The sequence below is a fragment of the Crocuta crocuta genome, unplaced genomic scaffold, assembly GCF_008692635.1.
Source record: "Crocuta crocuta isolate KB4526 unplaced genomic scaffold, BGI_CrCroc_1.0 scaffold87, whole genome shotgun sequence".
NCBI classification, from domain to species: domain Eukaryota; kingdom Metazoa; phylum Chordata; class Mammalia; order Carnivora; family Hyaenidae; genus Crocuta; species Crocuta crocuta.
The window spans coordinates 5151455-5177568 of NW_027532166.1; the positions used below are offsets into that span (position 1 = coordinate 5151455).

The 26114-nt window shown below is 42.2% G+C and overlaps 2 protein-coding genes across 2 annotated transcripts in view; both read left to right on the forward strand.

Annotated features, from left to right (window-relative positions):
* Positions 1 to 13259, forward strand: part of FSTL1 (follistatin like 1) — a 56770-nt gene extending 43511 nt beyond the window's left edge. Inside the window, exons 9-13 of the mRNA XM_077776753.1 lie at positions 3027 to 3145; positions 4499 to 4611; positions 4944 to 5054; positions 7408 to 7484; positions 10558 to 13259. Of these exons, the coding sequence (XP_077632879.1) occupies positions 3027 to 3145; positions 4499 to 4611; positions 4944 to 5054; positions 7408 to 7484; positions 10558 to 10602 (465 nt within the window). The 3' untranslated portion in view covers positions 10603 to 13259. The remainder of the gene's footprint in view (positions 1 to 3026; positions 3146 to 4498; positions 4612 to 4943; positions 5055 to 7407; positions 7485 to 10557) is intronic.
* Positions 13260 to 14055: 796 nt separating this feature from the next.
* Positions 14056 to 26114, forward strand: part of LRRC58 (leucine rich repeat containing 58) — a 41916-nt gene continuing 29857 nt past the window's right edge. The window contains exon 1 of the mRNA XM_077776754.1: positions 14056 to 14065. Within this exon, the coding sequence (XP_077632880.1) occupies positions 14056 to 14065 (10 nt within the window). The remainder of the gene's footprint in view (positions 14066 to 26114) is intronic.

The following is a 26114-nucleotide window of genomic DNA, read 5'->3' on the forward strand; positions in this document are numbered from 1 at the left end:
CATCATAGTGCTGAGACAGGATAGTTGCACAAGAGCGGAAAGTAATTTGAAGAAAGTGATTTTTCAGAAGCTGAGTGAGCAGCACCTGCCAGATCGTTGTGTGCAGTGACACTGCCGTGGCCATTAAGGCTCAGGAGGCCACTGTTTCCAAGGGGCCTCTTGGGACCTGTAATCATTCTTAGGGGCCCCTCGGTGACACCCTGCCTCAGGCATCAGTGACACCTTCTATTTATTTGATTCTTAAGTACCTGGGCCCCACGCCCCCCTTGACACCTCTCCAACTTCTCTAATAGGCTCCTGTGTGAGACCCCTTGAGAAAGTAGCTTTCCTCTAGGGCATTCTCACTCCCGACCAATAAAGCTTCATCGTGACTGACAACACTCGCTTCTCCCAGACACTCTGGCAGTGTCTTCTGAGAAAATAGGGATTTTACTATCTACTTGATGATTATTGGTGTCCTGTGTGGTGTAGTCTTCAAAGAGAGATTCCTTCCCACTGGGCAAACAGCTGCCTGTTGATGAGAGATCTGATATCTCACAGAAACTGATTCTGAACCGGTGAACTGCCCTCTAGCCCAGCTGGCATTCCTTACATCAAAATTAGTTAAAAAGAAAATCTAATCAGAATTCAGATAAGATGAGAACCAGACTCTCACTTCACCTAGTAATTCATTAATGATTTCTTAAGGGAAAGCGTAGCAGAATGAAGAGGGCAGGCCCAGGTGGAGAGAGCCTTTCATGGCCATGTCATGAACACACCCTCTCTCGGTGGCAGACTCCTGGTGGCCAGGGCCAGAACGGGAGCCAGACTTCTTATCTCCCTGACTCTGGTATCATGGCCCCCATGTCGCCGCAGATGCTGTGTGTGAGCGAGCGTCTGGCCCAGCTCATCCTCTGAAGTCTCCAAACTTGCAGTAAGCCCCAAGCATGGGTTTTGTATCACACATCTTCCTGCCTTTCTACAACCCTACATAGAAGAAAGGGTGCTACATCAGGTACAGAGCTGGGAATTGCAGGCATACAGAGGTACTATGTCTTTTGTAAGCAGTTGGCTGAACAGACACTGAGTGAATTAGGTTGGTTCAGGGTCCAAGATCACGACCCCCTAAGCATGCTCCTCCAGGCAGTCCAGGCTGTTTCTGGGTCAGATACCAGACCTCTTTTTGTGGATTCCACATACAGGGCTGGTCTGGGGGGGTGCCTGGCTGGTCCCTCGTGAGATGAGCCGCCACACAGGCTGGCCCTCCCCCTTGGCTTCAGGCCTGGATCGTGGCCCTATGGAATATGAAGTGTGTGCACTCGGCGCTGCCTTGTGGGGGCTGTCTGGGCTGTAGCCACCAGGTTCCTGGTGCCCCCAGGCACTGCCTGGCACTGGGTCTGCAGTCATGGCTGCATTGCTCCTTTTCAGACTCACTCTCTCAACAGGCTGTGATGGTGTTGGGGTCTGTGAGGGTTGTTCCTATCTGTCTGGCACTTGCAACATTTGGATTCAAGAAAGTCCTGTACTGCTAAGAATGACACCTGACCAACCTTATTTCATTTCTCTCTATTAATTAATCAGGACTTCACAAGGTGAAGGGCAGTTTCCTCAAGGTGAACATCAGAGACCTGTTCCTAGAAAACTGGGGCAAGAATGATAAAAAGGCACTAAGCAAGGGCCAACGTAGTTGTTTTGTACATACCTGTCGTTATAAATACCATGGAATGATTTACAGCCTTATAGTAGAGTACATGTGATACATGATAGGCATGGAAGGAGAGTCCCTTCAGAATCCCTTACATCATCTGGTGAGCCACCTTGAATGTAACATGGGAATGCTGATTATTTCCCAGGACAGCCAAGGGAAAGAAATTTTTTCTATAAAACATTTTTCCCCCATTGAAACTATCTAGGAGAGCAACAACATCCAACTTAGAATTTGATAGGAACTTGAACTTGACACCCTCCTCCAGTATCTAGGGCCTGGGCATTTTGAAGGCTTCCAAATGGCTGTGGTCTACATTTAGCATCTTGTCAAGGAGGAAATAATGCCTGAGCTCACTATACCCTCACCTGTGCTCATTGGATGTCAGCTAGGTAATGAGGAAAGCCCATGCTTGGTAAGCTGAGGACCCCTGCACATGTGTGTAGTGGGGCCCACAGCCCAGAGCAGAGATATTGGGGGTTTTGCACCACCTCTGCCTGCAGGTTATCAATTCGGGGACTTTGCTTGTGACTTCTCACTGCTGTGCCTGGTTAGGGGCACCAGTGTGAAGGTGAAGCGTGACAGCAGGCCAGGGAAATAAGCAGCAAGAAGTGGTCCTGTGACTTCCAGAGTGAGCTCTGAGGATCGCCTGTATTATTGTTCCCAAGCAGCTTGTTAAAAATATACTTCCAGGGGCACCTGAGTGGCTCAGTTGGTTAAGCATCCAACTCTTGATTTTGTCTCAGGTCATGATCTCATGGTTCATGAGATCAAGCCCCAAGTTGGGCTCTGTGTTGACAGCGTTGAGCCTACTTGGTATTCTCTTTCTTCCTCTCTGCCCCTTCCCCACTCGCATGTGCATGTGTACACACTCTCTCTGTCTCTCTCAAAATAAATAAACTTAAAAAAAAAAAAAAAAAAAAACAAATACACGTCCTGGGTTCTGCCACTGATTCTGATTGACAGTGTTCATTAAGGTTAGAGAACAAGGTATGGTGGCTGGCTTGAACCCAGATGTTAAAGTGGAGACTGTTTATAGGACAGTGTCAAGGATAAGGCCACAGAGGGTCCTCCAGCACCCCAAGCTGCTTGGGGAATGCAGGCCTGTGTTCCCACTGCCCTTCTGAGCAGGGTCTGGGTTTGAAAGGCCCTCGGTGGCCTCTGCCCACACACTTTCAGTCTCTCACCTTGGGGCGCTGGTGCAAACCTTTGCTGCCATAGGTCTGAGAGACCAGGGCAGGGTTGAAATGGGTCAAGAGCAAGATGAGCCAAAGATGGGTCAAGCTGAGTGGGAGACAAATCTACAAAATGTTCCTGAAAGAGCTCTTCATCCTCTTTCTAGAACGTTGATAATGGAGACTCTCGCTTGGACTCCAGTGAATTACTGAAATTCGTGGAGCAGAATGAAACTGCCATCAACATCACTACCTATGCCGACCAGGAGAACAACAAGCTGCTTAGGTGAGTGGAGTTGAGGGGTCGAGGAGGGAACCACGAAGGGAAGGCCTGATAGGAAAGGGGATTTGAACTCCATCCTACCTGCAGAGGGGCCACCAGTGCCAGTGAGAAGTAAAAAGCAAAATGGGAATTCTGTCCTGGTCTATTTTGTGCACATTATGAACTACTATATTGAGCACCACTGGTATCTGATCAAATAGTTGTTTTTGGCTAGAACTTGCAAGGAATAGAAGAATGTAATTTTAAAGTAAATTATCAAGGTCACATCAGAGCAAATGTGTTTCTGAGTGTTGTGATAATGTTTTAATGGTTAATTTTCAGAAGGAATTACATCACCATATTATTTAACTGTAAGTCTAAAATAGCTTTAGTTCTCACTTTTAAGATAATTGCTGCTATTTAATATAGAGAACCCTAATTGTCACAAATGTAAGCATGTCCCTGTCCTTTTCTGATATTATTCCAGAGCAAATATTAATAAAAATTTACCCCTACGAAACTTCTGGTGTGGTTCCAGTATATCAACAAGAATTAAAAATAGGAATAGCACCTCTTTTGTTCAGAAGACATAGAAAGCATGAAGCCCAGATTCTAGAATAATTCTTTCTTAGTAAGACACCATGACCTTAGAGTATAATATCCTAAAATCCTTCATATTTTGATAACTTGAAATTAGATAATATTTTACAAGATCAATGTTTGATCTTCATAACATTCCAGTTAAAGGAGGGCTCTCTGTCATCATTTTGTGGATGAGAAAACAGGCTCAGAAAAGTTGAAGAACTAGCTCAAGGCCATTTGGGTAATAAGTGACTGAACCAAGGCTCACATCCAAGCCAAGAGGAGAATGAGGGAACTAGGATTCCATAAAACTTTCCTAAACATTTCTCTTTCTAGATAGTGATAGTGATGATGCCTGCTTGAATTCCATATTCTTTCAGATCACACATTCCATTCCTATCATCTATCCATCTCCCTTCTGTTTTGATTGTCCTAGTTTGGTTGACTTGACCAGTACCATGGGTAAAGGCAATTGCTCACAGAAGGTGCACACGTAGTGAAAATATATGCCAATCAGAGTGAACAAAATCATTCGGGAAACTTTAGTCTTCTTGGGAGGAACATTTGAACAGTGTAAATGATCTGACATCAAGTATAACAAAGTAAAGGTTGGATGATCACAGGAGTCAGGTTGGATGATGGTTGTGGGAAGGTGTGTAGAAAGTTCCTCAGTTAATAGTTGTCCCCTTGGCCTCCTCTGCAAGTCCCAAATGTATGTGATCCCAGTGTTTTGGTACTTTCTAAATGAGTGAAGCCAGGGTCCCACTGACATATTTCTCCTGTGTTTTGTTCCAGAGGACTCTGTGTTGATGCTCTCATTGAACTGTCTGACGAAAATGCTGACTGGAAACTCAGCTTCCAAGAGTTTCTCAAGTGCCTCAACCCAACCTTCAATCCTCCCGAGAAAAGTATGCTTACCCTAAGAAATATGTGGAGTTGAAGGGAATGAGGGCATTTGGCAGGGAGCGGGGGGCAAGATAGAATTGATGGGACATTCCAGATCTTGATAAGAAAGTTCCCTCCCACGATTCTAGACTGGGCCCCAGCCCATCATCTCCATGCTGAGGTTAGGGTCCAATAATCTTTGGATCAATGGCATCATTTACTCAGATATAGTACCTCTGAAGGATAAGCAGAAGCAGGTCTTGTCTGGGAAAAGGGTAAGGTGCACAAATGTTAGCCAAGATGTCCTCTTCCACTCTCACCCTAAACTGTTGCCCCTTATTTCTGGTCCCAATAGAGTGTGCCCTGGAGGATGAGACATATGCAGATGGAGCGGAGACCGAGGTGGACTGTAACCGTTGTGTCTGTGCCTGCGGAAACTGGGTCTGCACAGCCATGACCTGTGACGGTGAGCTGTGCCTCAGGCAGAAAGAAGGAACGGCAGGGAGAAGGCTGATGAGAGAAGTCAGGGTGGGGATGATGGAAAAGAGGGCAGTAGCCAGGAGCAAGGAAACTGCAGAGCAAGTGACAGACTCCAACCTGTAGTGTTGGAGTACGCAGTAGGCAGCACTGCGGAAAAGCACCTAGGCCAGATGCAGTAAGTTTGAAAATTATTCCAGGGTCTTGGCGTAAGAGAAGTTTAAGATGCCAGGCAAGATCAAATGTTGATGTGAGATTGGAATCATAATAATAATAATTGAAAGCAAATACTTAGTGAGAACTATGTGCCAGGCGCTCTGCATATTAACCCACTTAATCCTTATGACAGCTTAGGAAATCTTATATGTAAAAGACTTAGCTGGTTGGAAAACTCAAGGACTCTTGCTCGACACCTATACCCTGCAGAGAAAGGAAGAATGTTTATAGACCCTCTTTGAATTAACAGAATTGGGTTATCCCTAAAAAAAAGAAAGTTGAGACATGGTTAAGGCGAATTAGGGAGATAGAGATGTCAGAGAGTTTGGGGGACCAGTGCAACCAAATGGCATATTGGAATGATGCCAAAGATCAAAAGAGACTCTTGACTCAAAGCCAGATTATAGGGAAAAAAACAGGCACCATTCAGATTAGAGGAAAGACAGAGAAGGGTGAAATCAGGTCTAGAATGAAGAGTCACACTGGGTTTGAGAAGAAAGGTCGGTTGGTAGGATCCAAGTCCAAATTTACACCAGATGGGCTGAACTTAAAATTATATCTTAAAGAAACTGAAATAAGAAAGATTAGGATGGTTTTAGGATCATGTTCAGGAAGGTCAGGTAAGATAGAAACTAGGAGATAGAGGTCAAGGACCCAGAAAATGTTCTTTTAGATAAGAAGCCCAGGTAGCAGCAACAGTACAAATGGAACTCAGTTGTACCAGGGGATTCCTAGTCTCTTACTGCCCAGGACCAAGTCTCTTCTCAAAGTGGGAAGGCAGGAAGCCAACACAATTCCAGAGACAAATGGAAGAGTAGGAAGAGGCTGGTTAGAGACAGAAATCCTAGAAGTTTCTGGAAATCAAAACTAAGTCAGGGTAGCCAAGCCAAGCACACAGTAGCTACTGAAGCTAAGAGAACATTTCAAAATACTATCCACCCTGTCTCAGTCAGGAAGCATCCTACACTCACCTTCCCCAAACCCCTTGCAGTAGCTCTCCACATGTAACTGCCCCTGGCCTGGCTTCGTACATCCATTTCTAAGATACAGGCAATTGTTAAACAGCTGGCTTACAGAATAAGCCTGGTCATCTGAATAATAAGCTGCATCACATGCACCAGACAAAACCCAAATGATTGACTCCATGGAACAGTGCCTACTTCCACAGCCACACTGGACACCTCATCCTCCCTCTTTGGATGGTCAGGTTCGGAGTCCTGTGTGGGTATAAAGAGCACTGTAGACGGTGGGGCCCCAGGGTGAGCACGTCTTGGTGTGTGGGCCATGGAGCTGAGAGGACATTGTAGAGGCAGCACTCCAGAGTCAGAACCTGAAAGTTAGTCTAGTCTTAGATCAGAAATCCCAATGGGGCAAATAAAAGGGGACATCAAGATATGAAGCCAGGTGGTGCCACAGTTGAGGAAAACTGCTATGATTAAGTCCAAACTCCAGAAGGCATGGCAGAGCAGTGTTTCCTGACAGCAAACACGATGCTTGATAAACATACAGAGTCTATCCCAAACCTACTGAATCGAATCCACAAAAGAGCAGCTTGGGAACCTCCACTTTTAAGATAGACTCTGTGATTTTTTTTTAATCACCATGTAAGTTTGGGAAACATTGCCAAATGCAGTGGCTACCAACGCTGCCTGCACATTGGAATCACCTAGAGCCTTTACGAAATCCTGGTGCCCAAGAACAGTTAAATCAGAATCTAAAAATGGAATTTAAACACTTATATTTTGAAAAGTTCCCTAGGATATTTTGAGGGTGTGTGAATGGTTGAGAATCCCTGGCCCAGAGGAACCTCCTGAGTCAAGACCCAGATATTCCCCATACCTTTTACAGCAGGGCCAGTGCCTGGCATGGATGTATGTGCTGGAGCAGTTGAAGGAGACACCAGAGGCAGTGGCCAGTGGGGAATGGAAGAGATTGCTCTGGTCACAGTGCATTACTTTGGAGGTGTCAGTTAAGCTGGGACACTTCATATTCAGAGATACACAGGCAGTTCACCTCTCCTTCCATAGGTTAAATGGGAGATGAAATTGAGAGCCTAAAAGGTAGATACTGGTGGGATCCTGGCTTCCCTCAGTGAGCACTGCTCTGAAATTTGGTTCTTCTTGCAGGAAAGAATCAGAAGGGGGCCCAGACCCAGACAGAGGAGGAGATGACCAGATATGTCCAGGAGCTCCAAAAGCACCAGGTGAGTTGCAGACTCCCTCCTGGCCACTAGACCCTTCTACCATTCAGATATCGCCTAATGCTCCAGAAGACCAAGGAGCCACTCTGTTCCGTACATTAAGTCCTGAATGATAAACCTACGCTGTCAAACCATGATACAGACAGTTCCCTGATAGAGTCCTTGCAGGATCCAGTAGGTCCCAACAGTTGCAGGTTACAACTTGTTAAATTGCTTTATAAGCAAGAATTAGCCAGGTGGTGATTTGCAAATAGGTTGGAAGTGGTTTGTAAATGAGCATAGTCTACAGAAGTGTTACTGATTCCTGTCATGACCAGTACCCGGACCTGAAGACTGTCAGCTCCTTGAGGGCGATGAGCAGGAAATTAGTGAATGTGGACCACAGTAAAAAAGATTTCAGTAAATGCCAAGCTGGTTAGAAAATAGCCTGAGATTGACAAACCCGGAGAACTTAGGGTCCTGGAGACTTGAAAAGATAATAAATAAGAATTCTGTTCAGGTTCTGTGTCATTAAGTTGAAGGCGCCTCGTGGGGAAGAGGCTCTTGGCAGAATAGTGATTCACTGACATCATTGGTAAGGGCCTGGAGAGAAAATATGGATGTGCTGGACTCCTGGGCCTGTCTTGCCCCTGATTTACCATGTAGTTAGCAAAGGACATTGTGCCTCAGATCAACTGTCTGTACACTGGGTCAGGTATACCAGCCTTCTCTCTGACTTAAGTTTTGAGAGAATATAATAGTCACAAGAACCGCTAAACTATTGAGATAAAATATTTGATTTCAAAATAATTATTAATGTTAATAATTGCTCAAAAATAATAATTGCTCATATTTATTGATAGTTTTTAATGCATTTTGTGATTATCACTGATAACGTAAAAACCTCATGTCAGGTTTTTTTTTTTTAATTTATTTATTTTGAGAGAGAGAGACAGAGAGCGTGAGTGGAGGAAGGACAGAGAGACACAGAATCTAAAGTAGACTCCAGGCTCTGAGCTGTCAGCACAAGCCCAGTGTGGGACTCAAACCCACAAACTGCAAGATCATGACCTCAGCTGAATTCGTACACTTAACTGACTGAGCCCCCTCATGTCAGTTTTTTAAGCAGAAGCTCCTAGCCTTTTGTTTTTCTATATTTCATCAGCTTTGAATCTCCAGATGAGTGCAACCACATAAAAGAAAAAAAAATAAGAATTCCTTTCCTCTGGGGTGGGGAAATGATCAGAGTAGACAGTGAGGAGTGAATTATAATAGCTAACATTTTTACGTGTCTGTTTTATGTGAGGTCCCTCAGAAAGCAGACGCTAAGGCAAGGACTCAAGTATAGATAGTTTATTTGGGAAGCAGTCCTAGGAGACACCAGAGGGGGAGTTGGGAAGCCAGCCCAGGAAGGGAAGGAAGCAATAAAGAGCATCTTCCAAGGAATGTTACCGCTGTGGACGTGTGGAGCTTAGTCCTACTGTGGAGCTCTGGGAACAGCGTTCCCATTCCTTAGGGGGAAGGGAGCGGGCGCATTCCTACACAAACTCTCATCAGCCATTGGCGAGGACTGCCACTAGCACCATGAATTCCCTGGCATTTCTGGCCTGCCAACATGTGTGGGCAAAGCAGGCTCCAGCAGCCAGAGAAAGCCTCAGGCAGAGAGATGCAGGTGCTGGCAGTAAGAAGCCATGCCGTGTACTGAACTGCTAATGGCAAGGGGCTGTGGATGGGGAACCAGCGGTGTCTGCTAGATGCCAGGCACTGTTGTTTTTTATTTCCCAATTAATTTTTTTATTGAGATCTAATTTATATACCATAAAATTCACCCTTTTAATCCAGTGGATTTTATGTATTCACAAGATTATCAACCATCACTACTGCCTAATTCCAGAACATTTTCATTATCCCAGAAAGAAACCCTATGCCCATTGGAAGTCATTCCTCATCCTGTCTTCTCCCAGCCCCTGGCAACTGCTCAACTACTTTCTAACTCTGTTTCAGTTTGCCTATTCTGGACGTACAGAAACGGAATCATGCAGTATTTGGCATTTTCTGTTTGACTTCTTTCATCTAGCATAATGTTTTCAAGGTTTATCCTTGTTGTAGCATTCATCGGCACTTCATTCCTTTTTGTGACTATCATTCTGTTATATGGATATACCACATTTTGTGTATCCATTCATCAGCTAATATTTAGGTTGCTTCCCCTTTTTGGGTATGATGACTAATGCTGTTAGGAACATGCTTGTTCAAGTTTTTGTGTGGACTTATGTTTTCAGGTCTCTTGGGTATATACCTAAGAGTGCACTTGCTGGATCATATGGTAGCTCTGTGATTAACCTTTTGAGGACTGCCAGACTGTTTTCCAAAGTGACTCTACCATTTTACATCCTCACCAGCAGTGTTGCTATTTTTCCACAAAATCACCACATTTGTCATTGTCCATTATGCTTTATTTTAGCCATTGTAGTGGGTGTGAAGTGGCATCTCATGGTAGTTTTGACTTGCATTTCCCTAATTAATGACGTTGAACTTTTTATCATGTCCTTACTGGCCATAAGTAAGAATGGCTTCTTTGGAGAAATGTGACACTGTTATAAGAGGTGGCACTTTATTACCCTCATTTTGTAGTTGAAGACATTGAGACACAGAAGTTTTCATAGTGTGGCCAAAGTCGCCCAGAAAATAGCACGTCCATGATTCAAGTTCAGACAGTCTGCCTCCAGAGACTTTGCTCTTAACACTTCTCCGGACTAAGATTCAGAATATCTTGTAGCACTTCCATCTAGTATCCTTTTCTTCAGCTTTAAAATGAGGATAATCGTGTCTGACCTGTGGTTTCATAGGCGTTCAAGTGGGGTCAGCTACTAATTCAGTGACAGCCCCTATGTGACCATGTCAAAAATAAGACATAATCTTTGCCCTCAGGTTCTTCTCATCCACAGAGGAGACAGAGAAGAAAACAGAACGAAAATTTAGCACGAACACGTATCTGTCAGTGCTGTCTATATACAGTCTTGAGGACTAGATAGATGCCAGTGATTCTTTTTTTTTTTAATAATTCACAAAGCTTATTTTCTCCTGCATCTCAAAGGAAACAGCTGAAAAGACCAAAAAAGTGAGCACCAAAGAGATCTAAAGAGAAGGCATCTGGGAAGGGCATCCAGAGCCTGGCACCTTCTCTTTCACTTCAGCGCTGAATCCAGTATATCCAAGTGTCTGCTACAATCGCCGAATCACCAGTATTTGCTTGTATAGCAATGAGTTTTATTTTGTCTATTTGTTTTGCAATAAAGGAAATGGGGGTGGCTGGCGAGGAGGGGAAGGGCCATAGCCTTCACTTCTAGGAGTGCTTTGAGAGAAACTGTAAATGGTGCTCAGGGGCTGGAGACAAGTGAGGAAACTGCATCAGGGTTGGGAGAAGAGCAGATCTGAATAACAGTCAGCCACAGCTATAAACATCCTGCAGGGAGTGCAAGCGATGTCAGAGAGAACTTTGCACGCTGCCCCAGAGGAGGGGTCTGGGAGGCCCAGTGGAGAGGAACACATTCTGCGTCCAGCCCTTCCTGTTGCCATCAGCATAGTAGACGTCCAGCGTCTGTGCTTCTCATGGCCCCAACCACTGCCTCTAGATACACAGCTACCCTTTTGTTACCCAGTGTCCCTTAGACTTGGAGTTTCTGGGAGGGTGCACACAAATGATGCAGATATTTGTATAACTTTGAGCCCCTTAGAGACCGAACCAAATTTTTAAAATACTTTTTACCAAAGGTGCTATTTTTCTGTAAAACTTTTTTTTGGCAAGTTGACTTCACTCTTCAATTATTATCATTATATTATTGTTGTGTTTTAATATTTTATTTTCTTGACTAGAAATTAAGCTTCTGTAATTATTTTTCAGTAGTCCTGCCATTTCAAAGGAGGGAGAGTTTGGGGTTCTTTTCTGGTGCAGGGACTGCTATAACCCAGACTCCTCCCACCCTGCCACATACTAGATGTAGTCCAGAGTTGGGTCCCCCTGACTTCCAGTGGGTCAACAGTCTGCCAGCAGGTGCCTCACACAGAAGCCAGGGGAATACCAAGCATCTCCACACAAAGCTTTTAAGATCCAAAAAGTTAATTTGTTTCCATCTATTATGATAAGTTCATGCAAATCAGTATTCCAAAGAATGGAGACAAGTGCAGCCAAGCAAGGCTTAGCTCTCTGTGCTTAGATATCAATATGCTTGTGGATCCACCACTAATTAGGAGAGTGATTTGGCCCCATCTCTTCCTATTTCTGGGCCTCGGTTTCCTCAGTGAGCAAGGAGAAATGCATTAACCTTTCAATTTGGTAAATTACAAATTCCCTGGTTCTGATCATTGGTTCAGAAGGATACAGGCTTCTGTGATTTTCCTTCTCCTTAGGATAAATGAAACCGTACTGTTACAACAAAAGAGTCAGGTGGCCAAAAACAAGATGACCAAATCTGACCTCAGTCTGCACGGCTGCACTGGTTGTGCGGTGATATAGAGCCCTCTCGGGTAATGTCTGCCCAGGAAGAGAATGGGAAGGAGATCTACTCCACTTCATCGTCACTTTTGCATTCCATCTTTACCCTTCTTGGAAAAGGAAATAGCTTTACCTATCAAGATGAGGACAAAAGATGGTTTCACCTTTTACAAGGGCAGAGGGAATAGAAATTGAGTTTTAAAACTGTGATTGGGGAGAAGACCATTGTTCCTGTCTTTTGGACTCCATGATGATTAACCCCACTATTTACCATGTTTAAGATGCATTTGGAATAACAGAAATTAAAAACTCGACATAAGCTCTCATCTTCAGAAAGCAGATTACAGACTACCAGAGGAAAATTATGTAGATTGCATTGCTCTGGTGATACTGAGAATGTTGTGCTGAATGTGGAATTGGTTCTAAACAAGTTTCCTTGTTCTCCTTTGAAAGGAGAGCATTCTGTTTGGTTTAGAATTCTGACCTTTTAGATACATCCCATTTAAAAGCTCTCTTCGAGCCCTACTTGTGCACTCTGAAATGCACCTCCCTGTCCAATTGCCTTGGAGAGCTCCCACAGTACACCTTGATCAAGTTTTGCCAGCTCTTGGACACTGAGAAAGAGGGCAGGAGTGCCAGTTTGTTTAAAGCAAGAAGCCAGAGTGTCCCCTCATCAGTTAACATTTAGGACAGTGGCTGCCATTTAAGATTACCCTACCCTGCACCATGGAATTCCCAAGAGCAAATCTGCATTCCTCCTGTAAGTACAGACACTATTGTCTGCACCATAGAATCACACCATCTGATGACCATTCATGGAAAGCTGCTAAATAGCCTAGTTTGGGGAGTCTTGCATAGAGCTTCGTATGGAGCAAATAGGATTAACTCGGGTTCAGTTCCTCCAGCTCTCTACAAGCACAGGGCTTAGACTGCAAGCTTCCTTGGGCTTTCTCAATGTGTATATGATTTTATTAACATATTACAGTGTCTGTTAAGATTCAGTGTTCATGGAACCCTTCTCACATGCCATGACTCTGGACTCCATCACTGTTTGGGGAAAGCAAGGCTCCTCCACCTGCTAATAAGCCCATGTGAAAAAGTCTGAATGTCTTTCCTTTACATTTAAATTTTTAATCAAATGTCAAGAAGCAATTTGAACAGGTTTCTGTCGCCTATGTGTTTGTGAAATATATTTGTATTTAGTAGGCTTCCATAATGCATTTAACTTGTTTTTGTAACTCCTGATTCTTTTTTTCTTCCCTTTTTTTGGATACTATTGATAAATAAAGAAATTAAAATAGTAATTGTGTTGTTTTCCTTCTCCCAAATTAAGACTAAATAAAGTTGTGAGAACATTAACGATTTACCTCATAAAAGTGGAGTTAGCTTTCAGGAGCCTTAAAAGAGGTCTGAAGAGTTTCTCCTAGTAAAAATCTTGGGACTGCAGCTGGGAGGGCAAATTTACTCAAGGACTGATAGAACAAGTTTATTTAAAAGGATCCTGGGGGTGCCTGGGTGGCTCAGTTGGCTGAGCATCCAGCTTCGGATTCGGGTCATAATCTGGCAGTTCGTAGGTTCGAGCCCTGCAATGGGCTCTATGCTGACAGCTCAGAATCTGAAGCCTGTTTCAGATTCTGTGTCTCCCTCCCTCTCTCTCTGCCCCTTCCCACCCTGCACTCTATTAGTCTCAAAAATAAATAAACATTAAAAATTTTTTAATATTAAAAAAATAATAAAGGGATCCTGGACGGTGGGTCTGGAGCAGGAAGTGATGAGAAGTCAGAGAGCATTCTTTTTTTTTTTTTTGAATGTTTATTTAGTTTTGAGAGAGAGCAGGCTTGCATGCTCGCGTGCCCGTACATAAATGGGGGGAGGAGCAGGGAGAGGGAGATACAGAATCCAAAGCAGGCTCCAGTCTCTGAGCTGTTAGTCCAGAGCCCAACACGGAGCTCCAACTCATGAACTATGAGATCATGACCTGGGCCAAAGTCAGACGCTCAGCCAACTGAGCCACCTAGATGCTCCCAGAGAATATTCTTATATGGGGAAGAGGTTAAACTAAATGGCTTTTAAAGCCGCTGAAAGTCCTATGAGACTAGAATGACGCCAGGTAAGTCTGGCTGCAGGTTAACCTGTATGAGAAGCCAAGTCAACCTGGTAATGTGCACAGGGAGCCAGGGTCTGATAGCCTTAATGGCTTTCACCTGATATATACCCCATAAGGACCAACATTTCCAAGTGAGCTGAATGTTGGCTGGTTAAAACCTATTCTGCTCCACCTTGGAGATACATAACCATTACTTGCTTTGCATCCCTATCTGAGTCTTATAGATCCCATGCACTCCACACGCCCAATGATTATATCTTCCAAAAGCGCTTATTCCGGTTGGTTGAGGTTTAAGATTTCTTCATTGTAATCTTCTGTGGAGAAGGCTTTCTTCTCTAAAATTATAGTCAGATCACTTGATTGGATTTGGGGTATTACTCAAATGCTAATCAAATATTAAAAGGCAAACTCTGGTTATGTTATTGCAGTAAACTACTGGTCTCATTAATCAGTTTGATTCTTCAAATCTTTATTCTCAGAAGAGAATTTTAAATCAAATTTGAAGAGTACCTTGTCCACAGCCACTTTTAAGTTCTGGCTAGCCTTTCCCAATCTTCTGTGGTCTGGGAACACTGCTATTACAATATTTATGTGTTAAGAAGTGAAAATCAATTAAAAGTAGCCTGAAAGAAGCTTAATTCAGATGGTATGTTTCCTATAATCAAATGTGTTCTTATGAATTGTACAAATTAATACAAATTACTTTGATTAGCTTTAGTTTTAAAGACCCTGTGTCAAATTCCCGTCAGTCCTCTTGAATTATCTCTGAAATAGGAGGGAGGAAGGAAAAAGAATGAATGGGTAGATAGCTCCAAGCAGATGCCATCAGAGCCCTGGGGTGAATCTAGCATGGATGTGTGATGTGAAGAGGAAATCAGAACCACTGCTGGAGAAGGCTGTTCCATGCTGGAACACAGAAGGCATCATGTTGCTGCCCTAATGAGGGGGTCTTCCTGTCAACAGAAGGTAACTGAGTTCATTTTTAAAAATGATTTAACATTTCTTATTGAAAAAGTATTATATGCACATGATAAAAAAATGTGTCAAAGAAAATACAGTTAAAAAAATTCATCCTTTTGGGGTGCCTGTATGGCTCAGTCGGTTAAGCATCCGACTTCTGCTCAGGTCATGATCTCATGGTTCAGGTCATGAGGTTGAGCCCCGTGTTGGGTTCTGTGCTGACAGCTCAGAGCCTGGAACCAGCTTCAGATTCTGTGTCTCTCTCTCTTTCCCTCCCCTAATCTCTCTCTCTCTCAAGAATAAATAAGCATTTAAAAATGTTTTTTAGGGGCGCCTGGGTGGCTTAGTCGGTTAAGCGTCCGACTTTCGCTTGGGTCATGATCTCGCGGTTCGTGGGTTCGAGCCCCGTGTCGGGCTCTGTGCTGACTGCCAGCTCAGAGCCTGGAGCCTGTTTCAGTCTGTGACTCCCTCTCTCTGACCCTCCCCTGCTCACACTGTCTCTCTCTCTCTCCTAGAAATAAATAAAAAAAATACAAAAAAAATTTTTTAAAAAAAATGTTTTTTAAAGCCATCCTCTTAGAGGATGTGTACATTGATAAAGTTGGTTACAATTACTGATTGTCCTTCAAGGAAATTGTACCTATTTACATTCACACCAAAAGTACACAACTTAGTGTTTATTTCCCTACATTTTTAAAGCACTAAGTCCTTAAACTTTTGGGCCTCTGATAGAGGGAAAATGACTACTCATTGTTGCTTTATTTCAAATTTATTTTATTATTCCCTTTGTGAGATTGAGCATCTTTCTATAAATTACTGGTTCTTGTCCTTTTCTTTTATACCCTTTATTCCTTTTTCTATTGGTTGTTAATCTTTTTCTAATTGGTTTGTAATAGTTCTTCATATGTTGTTATTAGTCCTTTGTCTATCATGAGGGTGGGTAGAACTAGCAGTAGAAGCTTGGTTAGGAAGGGATTTCAGGAATGAGGTGAGAAATACGGTGATCTGAATTAAGATAATGGCAGCGGGGATTAACAGAAGGTTTAGGAGGCAGCAGGGACAGGAGTTGGCTATTGACTGGCTGTGGGAGTTAAGGAAGAGGTAACAATCCAGAATGACTCCAAGCTTCCAGCTTGGATAACTTGGTAGACAGTCATGCCATTTCCTGTGATTGGTAAGAGAATAGAAGAAGCTGCTTGGCTGGGGAAGGACAGGAAGAAGGGAGGGACGGAGGGGAGGAGGGAGGAAGGAAGGAAGGAAGGAAGGAAGGAAGGAAGGAAGGTGAGAGGGAGGGAGGGAGGGAAAACGATGAATTACATTTTCCACAGATTGAATCTGAGTTGCTTTAAGATATCCAAATGGAGATACTTTGTGAGCAGTTGGATAGAGAGTTTCTGAAAGAGCTCTCAGCTCTGGAGGTACAAATCTGGGAATACATGGTGTAGAGATAGTATTCCTTGTGTAGATAAGGTGGTCTATGGAAATGTATCAAATGAGGAAAAAAAGGAAAAAATGTTGAGTTGAGAAGGTCCATCATAAAAAAAGAAAACTCTTTGGAAAAACTCTGGGCTTGTATATTTCTCCTGCTACCTCATGGCATCAATAACAAAAAGTGCACACAGTTAGAAAAAAGGTATAACAGGTTGGATTCATATCTGAGATTCATATACACAGCATGTAGAGAATTCACATGGGAAATGATACTGTGGATTCTATAGAGAGGTCAAAACTTAGAGCACGTAGGGAATGGAGTAATACAACTTGTTGGAAAACAGGCTAAATGAATGTGGGAGAAAGGAACAGGAAACACATCCTGATGGTTATCACTGGAATACAAGGGTCTTACCTGACCTACTGTGGTCAGATATGAAACACCCAGAAACTGGATAAAATTAGGGCCTATAAAAAGAATGTATTACCAGGAAAATAAGAGATTGTTAATGAGTAAGGATACAATATTTAACTGGGAAACTTGTATAAAATTGTCAAAAAGATGAAATATGCTTGGAAGGAAATTTTTGCCTTTAAAAGAAAAGGGACTTTATCCTTCTAATTCCTAGCCTAGTTTTAAATTATACAAAGTTAGCAGAATTTGTCATGTTCCAAAGAGCAGGGACAACTCAAAACAAAATGATCCAAAATTCTTCCACCAGACTCCATAGTGAGAGCTGGTAGCCAGTAATATTTATATTCTCACATATTCTTTGTGTTGTAAATGCCACTCATCCTTAGTTTTATGTTTCAACTTCTTTCTAGTCAACATGTATCATAACGACATTCTTGTGATTGATACCTCATTGAGACACAACATAATGTATGTTTAACAACCAGGCTTCCTGGGTTTAAATCCTGGCTCTGTCTGACCCTGCCCTTTATTCTTCTGGAAGTTATTTAAACTTTCTGTGTCTGGTTCCTCTTTAAAGAGGCATAATAATAGTACTTATCTCATCCTTTTTCTTTTCTTTTTTTGAGGATACCGTGAGGTAATGTATACAAATTTTTTTTAATAGTCTGTGGCACAAAGAGAGTGCCATGTAAGTGTCAAGTATTATTATTATTATCAATCACTTTCACCTATTATATATTTTTATAATTCTCACAATGAGCCTGTGAAAAAGATATTTTACAGATTAGGAACATATAGTTCATAAAATTTCAGGACCTTGTCTAAGACCACACAACTACTGAGAAACAGAGTCAGGATTCGCTGGGTCCCTCTCACACTCATTCTATCTTGCTGCAATGCTTCCCTTTATTTTAAAAATCATCACATCAGTGTGAATCACTAATTCCTAATTAGTGTTCTCTATTATGTAGTTGCTGAGCACATATGAGTAATTCATAAGCTCCTTCATTACTTCTGTCATAATTCTTGGTGTCACTATCTCCTGTACAATCCACCCATTGACCTTCTTTGGACCTGGACCTTCTTTCCTCTAAGGATTTTGTTTTCCATTTTACCTTAGTCACCATTCCAGGTTAGAGCTTAGATTTTGTTATTAGCATTAACCAAAACCATTCCATTATTTCAATTCCAAGCACTGAAACTCTCCAACCATTACCTTCTACCCCTCCCACTCACTATCTCTAGTACCTGACTCTAAGAATCTTTGGCTGCCATTAGGACCTAGACATCAGTGATCCACTGCTTTTTCACTGTCCCTTCCCCTGCTTTACATCCCTTACCCTTTCTAACCCAGCTTAGATCCCATGATGATGAATGGTTACATCATCACTTTCTAGCACACAGCTGTCTTCCTTTGCCAAACCTACATGTCCAAACCCAAACATCTGGCTAACCCTACTCTCCTCCCATTTTGTGCCCAACTAGCAGTTGAATATGTCTGGAGAAAAACACACAACCATATTAAGTATTCCCACCTTAGATTTACCACCATAAACCCCAAATAAACCTTCCATGCTGCCCAGAAAGCCTGCTATATTTCTTTAGTTATTCTTATTTCCTCTCCTAGATGACTGTTTCATTCTTTCACTTCAAACCTCCAATAATCATCCCTAGCCTCACATTCAGCTGATAATTTGCCTCCTATTTCACTAAGAAAAGGCTTAATTGTACTTTCGCCTCTTCCATTTGGTGTGATGGCTTAGCACCTGTAGCTTCATCCATGAAATCCACATTTCTTAATAAAAGCAATAGAGTACCTTCAGAAATTTCAGCACAATCCACAGAGACTCTTCCCTCATACAGGGGGTTTGGACCCTCTAGTAGCTCTGTGTTAATATGAAACTTGTAGACCAACTTTGAGAAAACTTCAAAAAAATCATAATGCCTGAGAAAATAGTAGTATTTGTATCACCTTCTACTTCATATTCCTCTTTGATATCTTCTCTTTTCCCAAGAAAACTCAAGATTTTCTATGTCCTCCACAAAGAAGAAGTGGCAGGAGAGGGTAACATGAGTGAACGGTTGGACCCGTAACTCTTCTGGAGACACTGAGAATGTCAAAGAAGAAATCAAGTTAGTAAAGTATTTATAAAGCTAGTGAATGCTGCATCAGATAGGGTTTAATAGCAGATAAAAGAATAATCCTAGCTATTTCAAGCAGAAAGGAATTTAATATAAGAATTAGATGTTTACATGGGGCGCCTTCGTGGCTCAGTCAGTTAAGTGTCCAACTTCGGCTCAGGTCATGATCTCACAGTTCGTGGGTTCGAGTCACATGTCAGGCTCTGTGCTGACAGCTACCTCAGAGCCTGGAGCCTGTTTCAGATTCTGTGTCTCCCGCTCTCTCTGATCCTGTCCTCTGATCTGTCTCTCTCTCTCAGAAATAAATAAAACATTAAAAATTAAAAAAAAAAAAAGAATTAGATGTTTACAGAATTACTGGAAGGCTTGAAAAATAAGCCCAATGTAGGGCATAGAAGGTGAGACCTGCAGTGTATGTGTTCTGCCCTTCCTCACATTATGCGAGGCTCAGAACAATACTTCAGAGCTGGTCTACCAGTGGAGCTACTGCCTCTGCCATATTAGGAAGCTGGTAAATCAGGAAGTCATCACTGCAAGTACTGACTCTAGAGCCAAATTGTACCTGTTAGATTCACACAGGCAAAAAAAAAAAAAAAAAAAAAAAAAAAAAAAGGAAGGCTGCCTCATGCACTATCACCTCTCTCCCCACTTAAATCAGTTGGCTATTCAATCTTTGAGCAAATGTATCTGATTAGCAGAGTTTATGTCATTCCCAGAACCCAAACTGTAAAGCAGTCTTGGAAATGTAGTTTTTTAGGGGTGTTTTGTTTTGTTTTGTTTTTACTCTCTAGTCTCAGCAAAGTAGGAAGGCAAACCAGAAAGACAGAAACAGATTTTTAGTAAGTCAGTCTATTCTACTTGCCACAAATACCTACTGGTCTGGGCAGAATTGACAACAGGAGGAGCTGAGGGCTGGGAAGAATACAGCCATGCACTCTGTACAATTATTGAATCATGACATGGAATTGATTCCTGATCTGCTAGAGCTAGAAGAAGGCTTGATCTGCTAGAAGAAGGCTTGATCTGCTAGAGCTAGAAGAAGGCTTCGAGATCATCTGATTCAATCTTTTCAAACCATTTTTTCCAAAGCCCATCCCAGAAGTTGTCACTGACAGCCTAGAGAAGACCAAATCAGTGACACCTCCTTTCTTTTACCAACTCAATCAAAATAATCCCTCTCTAATTTACTTTTATATTGGGCTTCCAAGTCAGAATTCTTCTGTCAATTATTTTGGCTTCTAAAAGACAAAATTGAAACTCAGGAAGCAAATTTGCTCAGGGTCACAAAGTAAGATACTGGTAGCACTGCCGAAAGAAATGAGACCTTTCAGAGTTTAAAAAAGAAAGCTTCAGGGTGCCTGGGTGGCTCAGTCGGTTAAGTGTCCAACTTCGGCTCAGGTCATGATCTCACAGTTTGTGGGTTCCAGCCCCGTGTTGGGCTCTGTGCTGACAGCTCAGAGCCTGGAGCCTGCTTCATATTCTGTGTCTCCCGCTCTTTCTGATCCTGTCCTGCTTGTGCTCTGTCTCTCTCTCTCTCAAAAATAAGTAAACATTTAAAAATTTTAAAAAAGAGTTTCAGGCCACAGTTACCACACTTTTGAGCCTGTAAGACCAAGCTCCCGGGACACCTGGGTGGCTCAGTTGATTAAGCATCCGACTTCAGCTCAGGTCATGATCTCACGGCTCGTGAGTTCGAGCCCCATGTTGGGCTCTGTGCTGACAGCTAGCTCAGAGCCTGGACCCTGTTTCAGATTCTGTATCTCCCCCTCTCTCTGCTCCCCTGGTCGTGCTGTCTCACACTCTCTCTCTCAGAAATAAAGAAAACATTAAAAATTAAAAAAAAAAAAAGACTAAGCTCCCAATTTGAGTAAGACAGAATAATGAAACTTAAGCATTATGAAAATGGGGACTCTAATAAGAAGGCAATCTTTTTTTCTCCTAGAGACACTGTGCAGGTAACAGCCATCAGAAAGGAGGAAGAACCAGTCAGTGTAATATATCAAGTGAGATGAAATAGAAGGAAAACATAGGGTTGCCTAGGTGGCATAGTCGGTTAAGCATCTGACTCTTGGCTTCGGCTCAGGTCAGATCTCACAGTTTAGGAGATGGAGTCCCACATTGGGCTCCACACTCTTACACACAGTGTAAGGCCTGCCTGGAATTCTCTCTCTCCCTCTCTGCTCCTTCCTCACTCACTCTATCAAAAATAAAGAAATAAACTTAAAAAAAGAAAGAAGAAAAGCATAGGTGAAGCACCAAGGGAAAATACAAATTGTTAATGTTCATAGGCAAGGAAGCTTCGGAGCCATCAGCCCAGGAAAGAGCAGCCAGAGAGATATCCAGTAAGGTACATTCCAGCTAAGCAATAGTTGCAATCTGCTCATTCATCAGTGGCAATCATGTGGCTCTTGGTAGATTTGGGTATAGACTGTCCACAAAGTGCAGAGACCATATTTCAACCATCCTGTTTCCCCAGCGCCTAGCACAGGACTTGACACAGTTAAAAACTACCCAGTGTGATTGATTTTATGTGTCAACTTGACTGGGTCAAAGGGTGCCCAGGTATTTGGTCAAACATTATTCTTGGCACATCTTGGAAGGTGTTTTGGATGATATCAACATTTGAGTTGGGAAACTAAGCTGTCCGCTCTCTAATGTGGGTGGGCCTCCTCCCATTAGTTGAAGGCCTGAATAGAACAAAAAGGCTGACCTTCTTCCCTTGAGTAATGGGGAACTTCTGTCTGGCTATTTGAATGAGACTTCAACTGAAACAAAGGCTCTTTTTGGGTCTTAAACCTTTAGATTCAGACCATCACTTTCCTGGGTCTCCAGCTTGCCCACTGCAGTTCTTGGGACTCCATATTTACACGATCTCTTTATATAGTTTTGTTGGTTATTTCTCTGGAGAATTCTGATTGATATATCTGGTGACATTTATTAAGCATTTACATTGTGTTAGACATATTCTAATAGATTTTCCTGAATTTAATTCATTTAATCTGCATACTAACATGGAGGTGGTTACTATTATTATCCCCAATTCACTACTGAGAAAACCAACGCACAACTGAGGCGAAGTTGCTCAGGGACAGACAGCTAGTAAATAGTAGAGCTATGACTCAAACCCAGGTAGTCTAGCTTCACAGCCCATCATCTGAACTGTGTTCTTCCATGTACCAGTAGACACTTATCTTAAAATTGATGAATGAATCGATGACTAATTAAATAAATGAATGAATGCAAAGGAAGACAGATGAGAATGGAAAGAAGGAGGCAAGGAGAAACAACCTGGATAACCTTTAGAAGGATAGATACACATATAAAAACTGAAAAGTTTTCTTCCTCAAATTGTTACTTGTCTAATGTGGTCATGATCAAGAAGCACTGGATTATGGTTATAAGAAAAATCCTGATCTGAAGATTTGTAAATCTAAGTTCTAGTTCTAAGCCCCCCTTACTAGTCATTTGGCAATGGGCAAGTCACTTATTCTCTCTGAGTTATAGTTTTCTAATGTATAATTATGATAAAAATGCCTGCAATGGGTTGTTACAAAATATGTTGGGATCTTAGGGGCTATATTTATATGACATGCCTCAGTCATTTTTCAGAGAGACAGAAAGAGTGGACCAGGTAGGTGGATACCTTAGTAAGCTGCCCCTCTTCCTAATTTCTTATAAAAATATGTGGCTTACTCATGAGAGGGCCTTAATTCTAGCTTCCCAGGTTATACCCAGGAGGTCTTGCTACTGCTGTACCCCTTCTGGTCCCAAGGGAAAGGGTCTCAGTCTCAGGAATCTAAAGACTCTAGCCAAAGAATCATGAAACACAACCTACTGATTAGGTAATTCGTGAAGTGTCTGATGTGTCTATAGATGATCCTACTTGACTCTGAATAACTCTTTTGTCTATTTCAATCTGTGCTGTACTTCTAGCCCATTGTGTCTTTAGCTTCCCAAAGCCTAAGAAATTGAGCAACAGCTCAGCAAACAGCTAATAATGCGAGAAAACACTTTGAAAGCTGTAGAAAGATACTATGTCTGAAGCACTTATTGTATACCTAGCACACAGTATGAGGCTATCAATATTGCTATATTATTAGAACTAATACATACATCTATATGTATTACGTCTATATATACACTCTTTCCTTTATCTGGTTGGGATTTTCTTGACTGTGAGTGGATTGTCTCCCTACACACACACCACCCCCCCACCAAACATCTAAAGAAAAGAGGCAGTAAATGCAATCTGGATGAACCAGACCTTGGACTAACTCCTGAGTGGATCTCTGGAACCTAAGGAGGCCTTCAAGCTGCTGCCACCTTTGAGACTGGCAGAATGGTTGCAAGTTCCTGAGAGATGGCCTGTGTCTGAAAACTATAAATATGTTTGGTCACTTTGTGGAATATTTACATTGAAGGTTTGGGACACACGTGTTTCTATAAAGGATTTTTGCATATATACTTTTGGTTAGTTGAATTACACTAACATTTTCAACATATGTATACTGTTCATCCCAACATTTTTGAAGAATTGAGAAAAAATAATTATAAAAACCCTGCGTTGACTGCCCAATTGAATTTTTCAGGACAGGTCTGATTTAGAATATTCTGTGATACTATACCCAAAATCAACACTTGTCAGAGTCACTTGAAGTGAGGAAGAATGTCTAGATATTTTTGTTTCAGTTAGATAAGTTCAAAGCATAGGTGTAAATAAGTGTAATTATCTAATATAGACTCAAATGGACAAATCAAATTGGAAGTAGAAGTAGGGGTTCTCATTTAAAAAGTAAACAATGCTTTACAATTTGTGTCTGTTAGATTTTCCCGTCTGTTCTTCAACATTATCTGTGAAGCAAATACAGCATTGTTATTCCCATCCAACAAATGAAAAGACTGAAATTCAGGGAGATTAAATCATTTGCTTGGTTTTTCTTAAATCTCCAAATCACTATTTTCCTCACTATTCCCAGTGCTGTTTCAGAAATACAAGTTTTTTGAAAAGTTACTCACCTGCATCATGAAACAGCAGCAATATGTTGATGATCACCAAAAAGCAAGACATTCTTTAAGGAACAAAAAGAAAGGCAGAAAATTTGTCTCAGCCAAAAAAGTGTGGGCCAGCAAAGCCCAGCCACACCCTCCTGGGTCTGAAGAAGGCCTCATAAGCACCCCCTCCAGGCTGTACCCCCACTACACACACTTTAAGCAGACAGGTTTCCAGCACCTCAGCATTCTGTGTGGGATTCCCATTGAATCAAGTTCACTAAGGCTGATCCTGTGCCTATTTGTTATATGAACCTGAAACTCTGTTTCTATAATGTACAAATCTAATCTCTCTAGGTGAGTCATATTTCAATTCATTTGGATCAAAGTCAGCCCTGAGATGATATTTGAGGGGTCAGTGACAGCTTCCTGAAAAACTGTTGCTGAGCTTCTGGATGGGGCTGGGAGAGAGTTAGCAGTGGAGGAGGTATAACAGTAGGTATGCAGACATGTCTGGGGAGTTATAAAGCAATGCTTCCCAAACAGAGAAAAATACCCAAGAGACAGTACAGTCTAGCCAGGGCTGCACTTTAACAGGAATGGAATTAACAAGCCTAGGACACCTCTGAACGAGGTAGGAGAAAGGGCTCAGGGGATGCTCAGTCCCTTTGAGAAGCCCTTACACAAATGTACATCTACATACAGGTGAAGTCGATCTTATTAGCTGGATCCAGTCTCCCTCTCTGGTCTCATCTGTCAAGACTCCCCCACACTCCAAGCTCCACCAGTACCATGCCTAAGTTATGGTGCTGTCCAGACCCTCTTCATCTGGCACATCCCCCCTCACCACCGCCCTCACCTGACCCCCTCTACCTACTTATCATTCAAAACTCTGCCTTAGAAGCACTTCTTCTCAAAGCCCTCCCAGATCCCAGTTCAGTTCATCATTCCCCCTTCTGTATCTTGAATATACCTTTATCATCATATTAGATCACATTGTGTAACAATTATTTCTTTACATGTTCTTTTGTTCCTTACTATTTCAGAGAAGGAAAGAAAGGTAAGATTATTATATCCTCTCAGCATATTTTTCTGCTTCCTCTTTTTCCTGTAATCTATTAAGGAGAAAAAAAAATCTGCCACAATCCTCCAGGCTATGATACACCATACAAATAGCAACTATATATCAAATGCTTACAAATTTAATCTTTTTTTAATGCTTATTTATTTTTGAGAGACAGAGAGCAACAGAGAACGAGCAGAGGAGGGGCAGAGAGAGAGAGGGAAACACAGAATCCAAAGCAGCTGTCCTGCTAAGCTGTCAGCACAGAGCCCAACACAGGGCTTGAACCCATGAACCATGAGATCATGACCTGAACTGAAGTTGGATGTTTAGCCAACCGAGCCACCCAGGTGCCCCCAAATTTCATCTTAAAAATAAGCCTATGAAGTAGATATTGTTTCCATTAAAAATTTTTTTAATGTTTATTAATTTTTGTGAGTGAGGGAGAGGCAGAGAGAGGTAGACACAGAATGTGAAGCAGGCTCCAGGCTTCAAGCTGTCAGCACAGAGCCTGATGTGGGGCTTGAACTCATAGACCATGAGATCAAGAACTGAACCAAAGTCAGAAGCTTAATCGACTGAGCCGCCCACCCAAGCACCCCAATATTGTTTCCATTTTACAAGTGAGGAAACTAAAGCATAGAGAGGGTAAATAATTCACCTAAGGCCATACAGAATCAAAACTCACCTTTCAAGTTAGCTGAAGCCTATACCTGTCACCTAAATTCTGTTCTGACAAACCTATACAACTTCACCACACACTGTGGGAAGTCCCATCACTCAGGGCATCCAGCAACAGATCAGGAAGCTCATCAACTGATGAAGCACAGGTGGCTATGGAATATTACAAGAAGTCTCTTTCCTAGAGGCCTATTAGACCCTGAAGAATATGCACTCTACAGGTTGACTATTTACAGATACAGAAGTCTACAGAAGAACAAGAGCATAAAAGAGCAGACTTTGCCAGCCAATAACCAAATAAAACATTTCTGTGGTCAGTGAGACAAGTGGAAAAGATTCTTTGCCAAGCTTATATATTCTAACTAGGAATA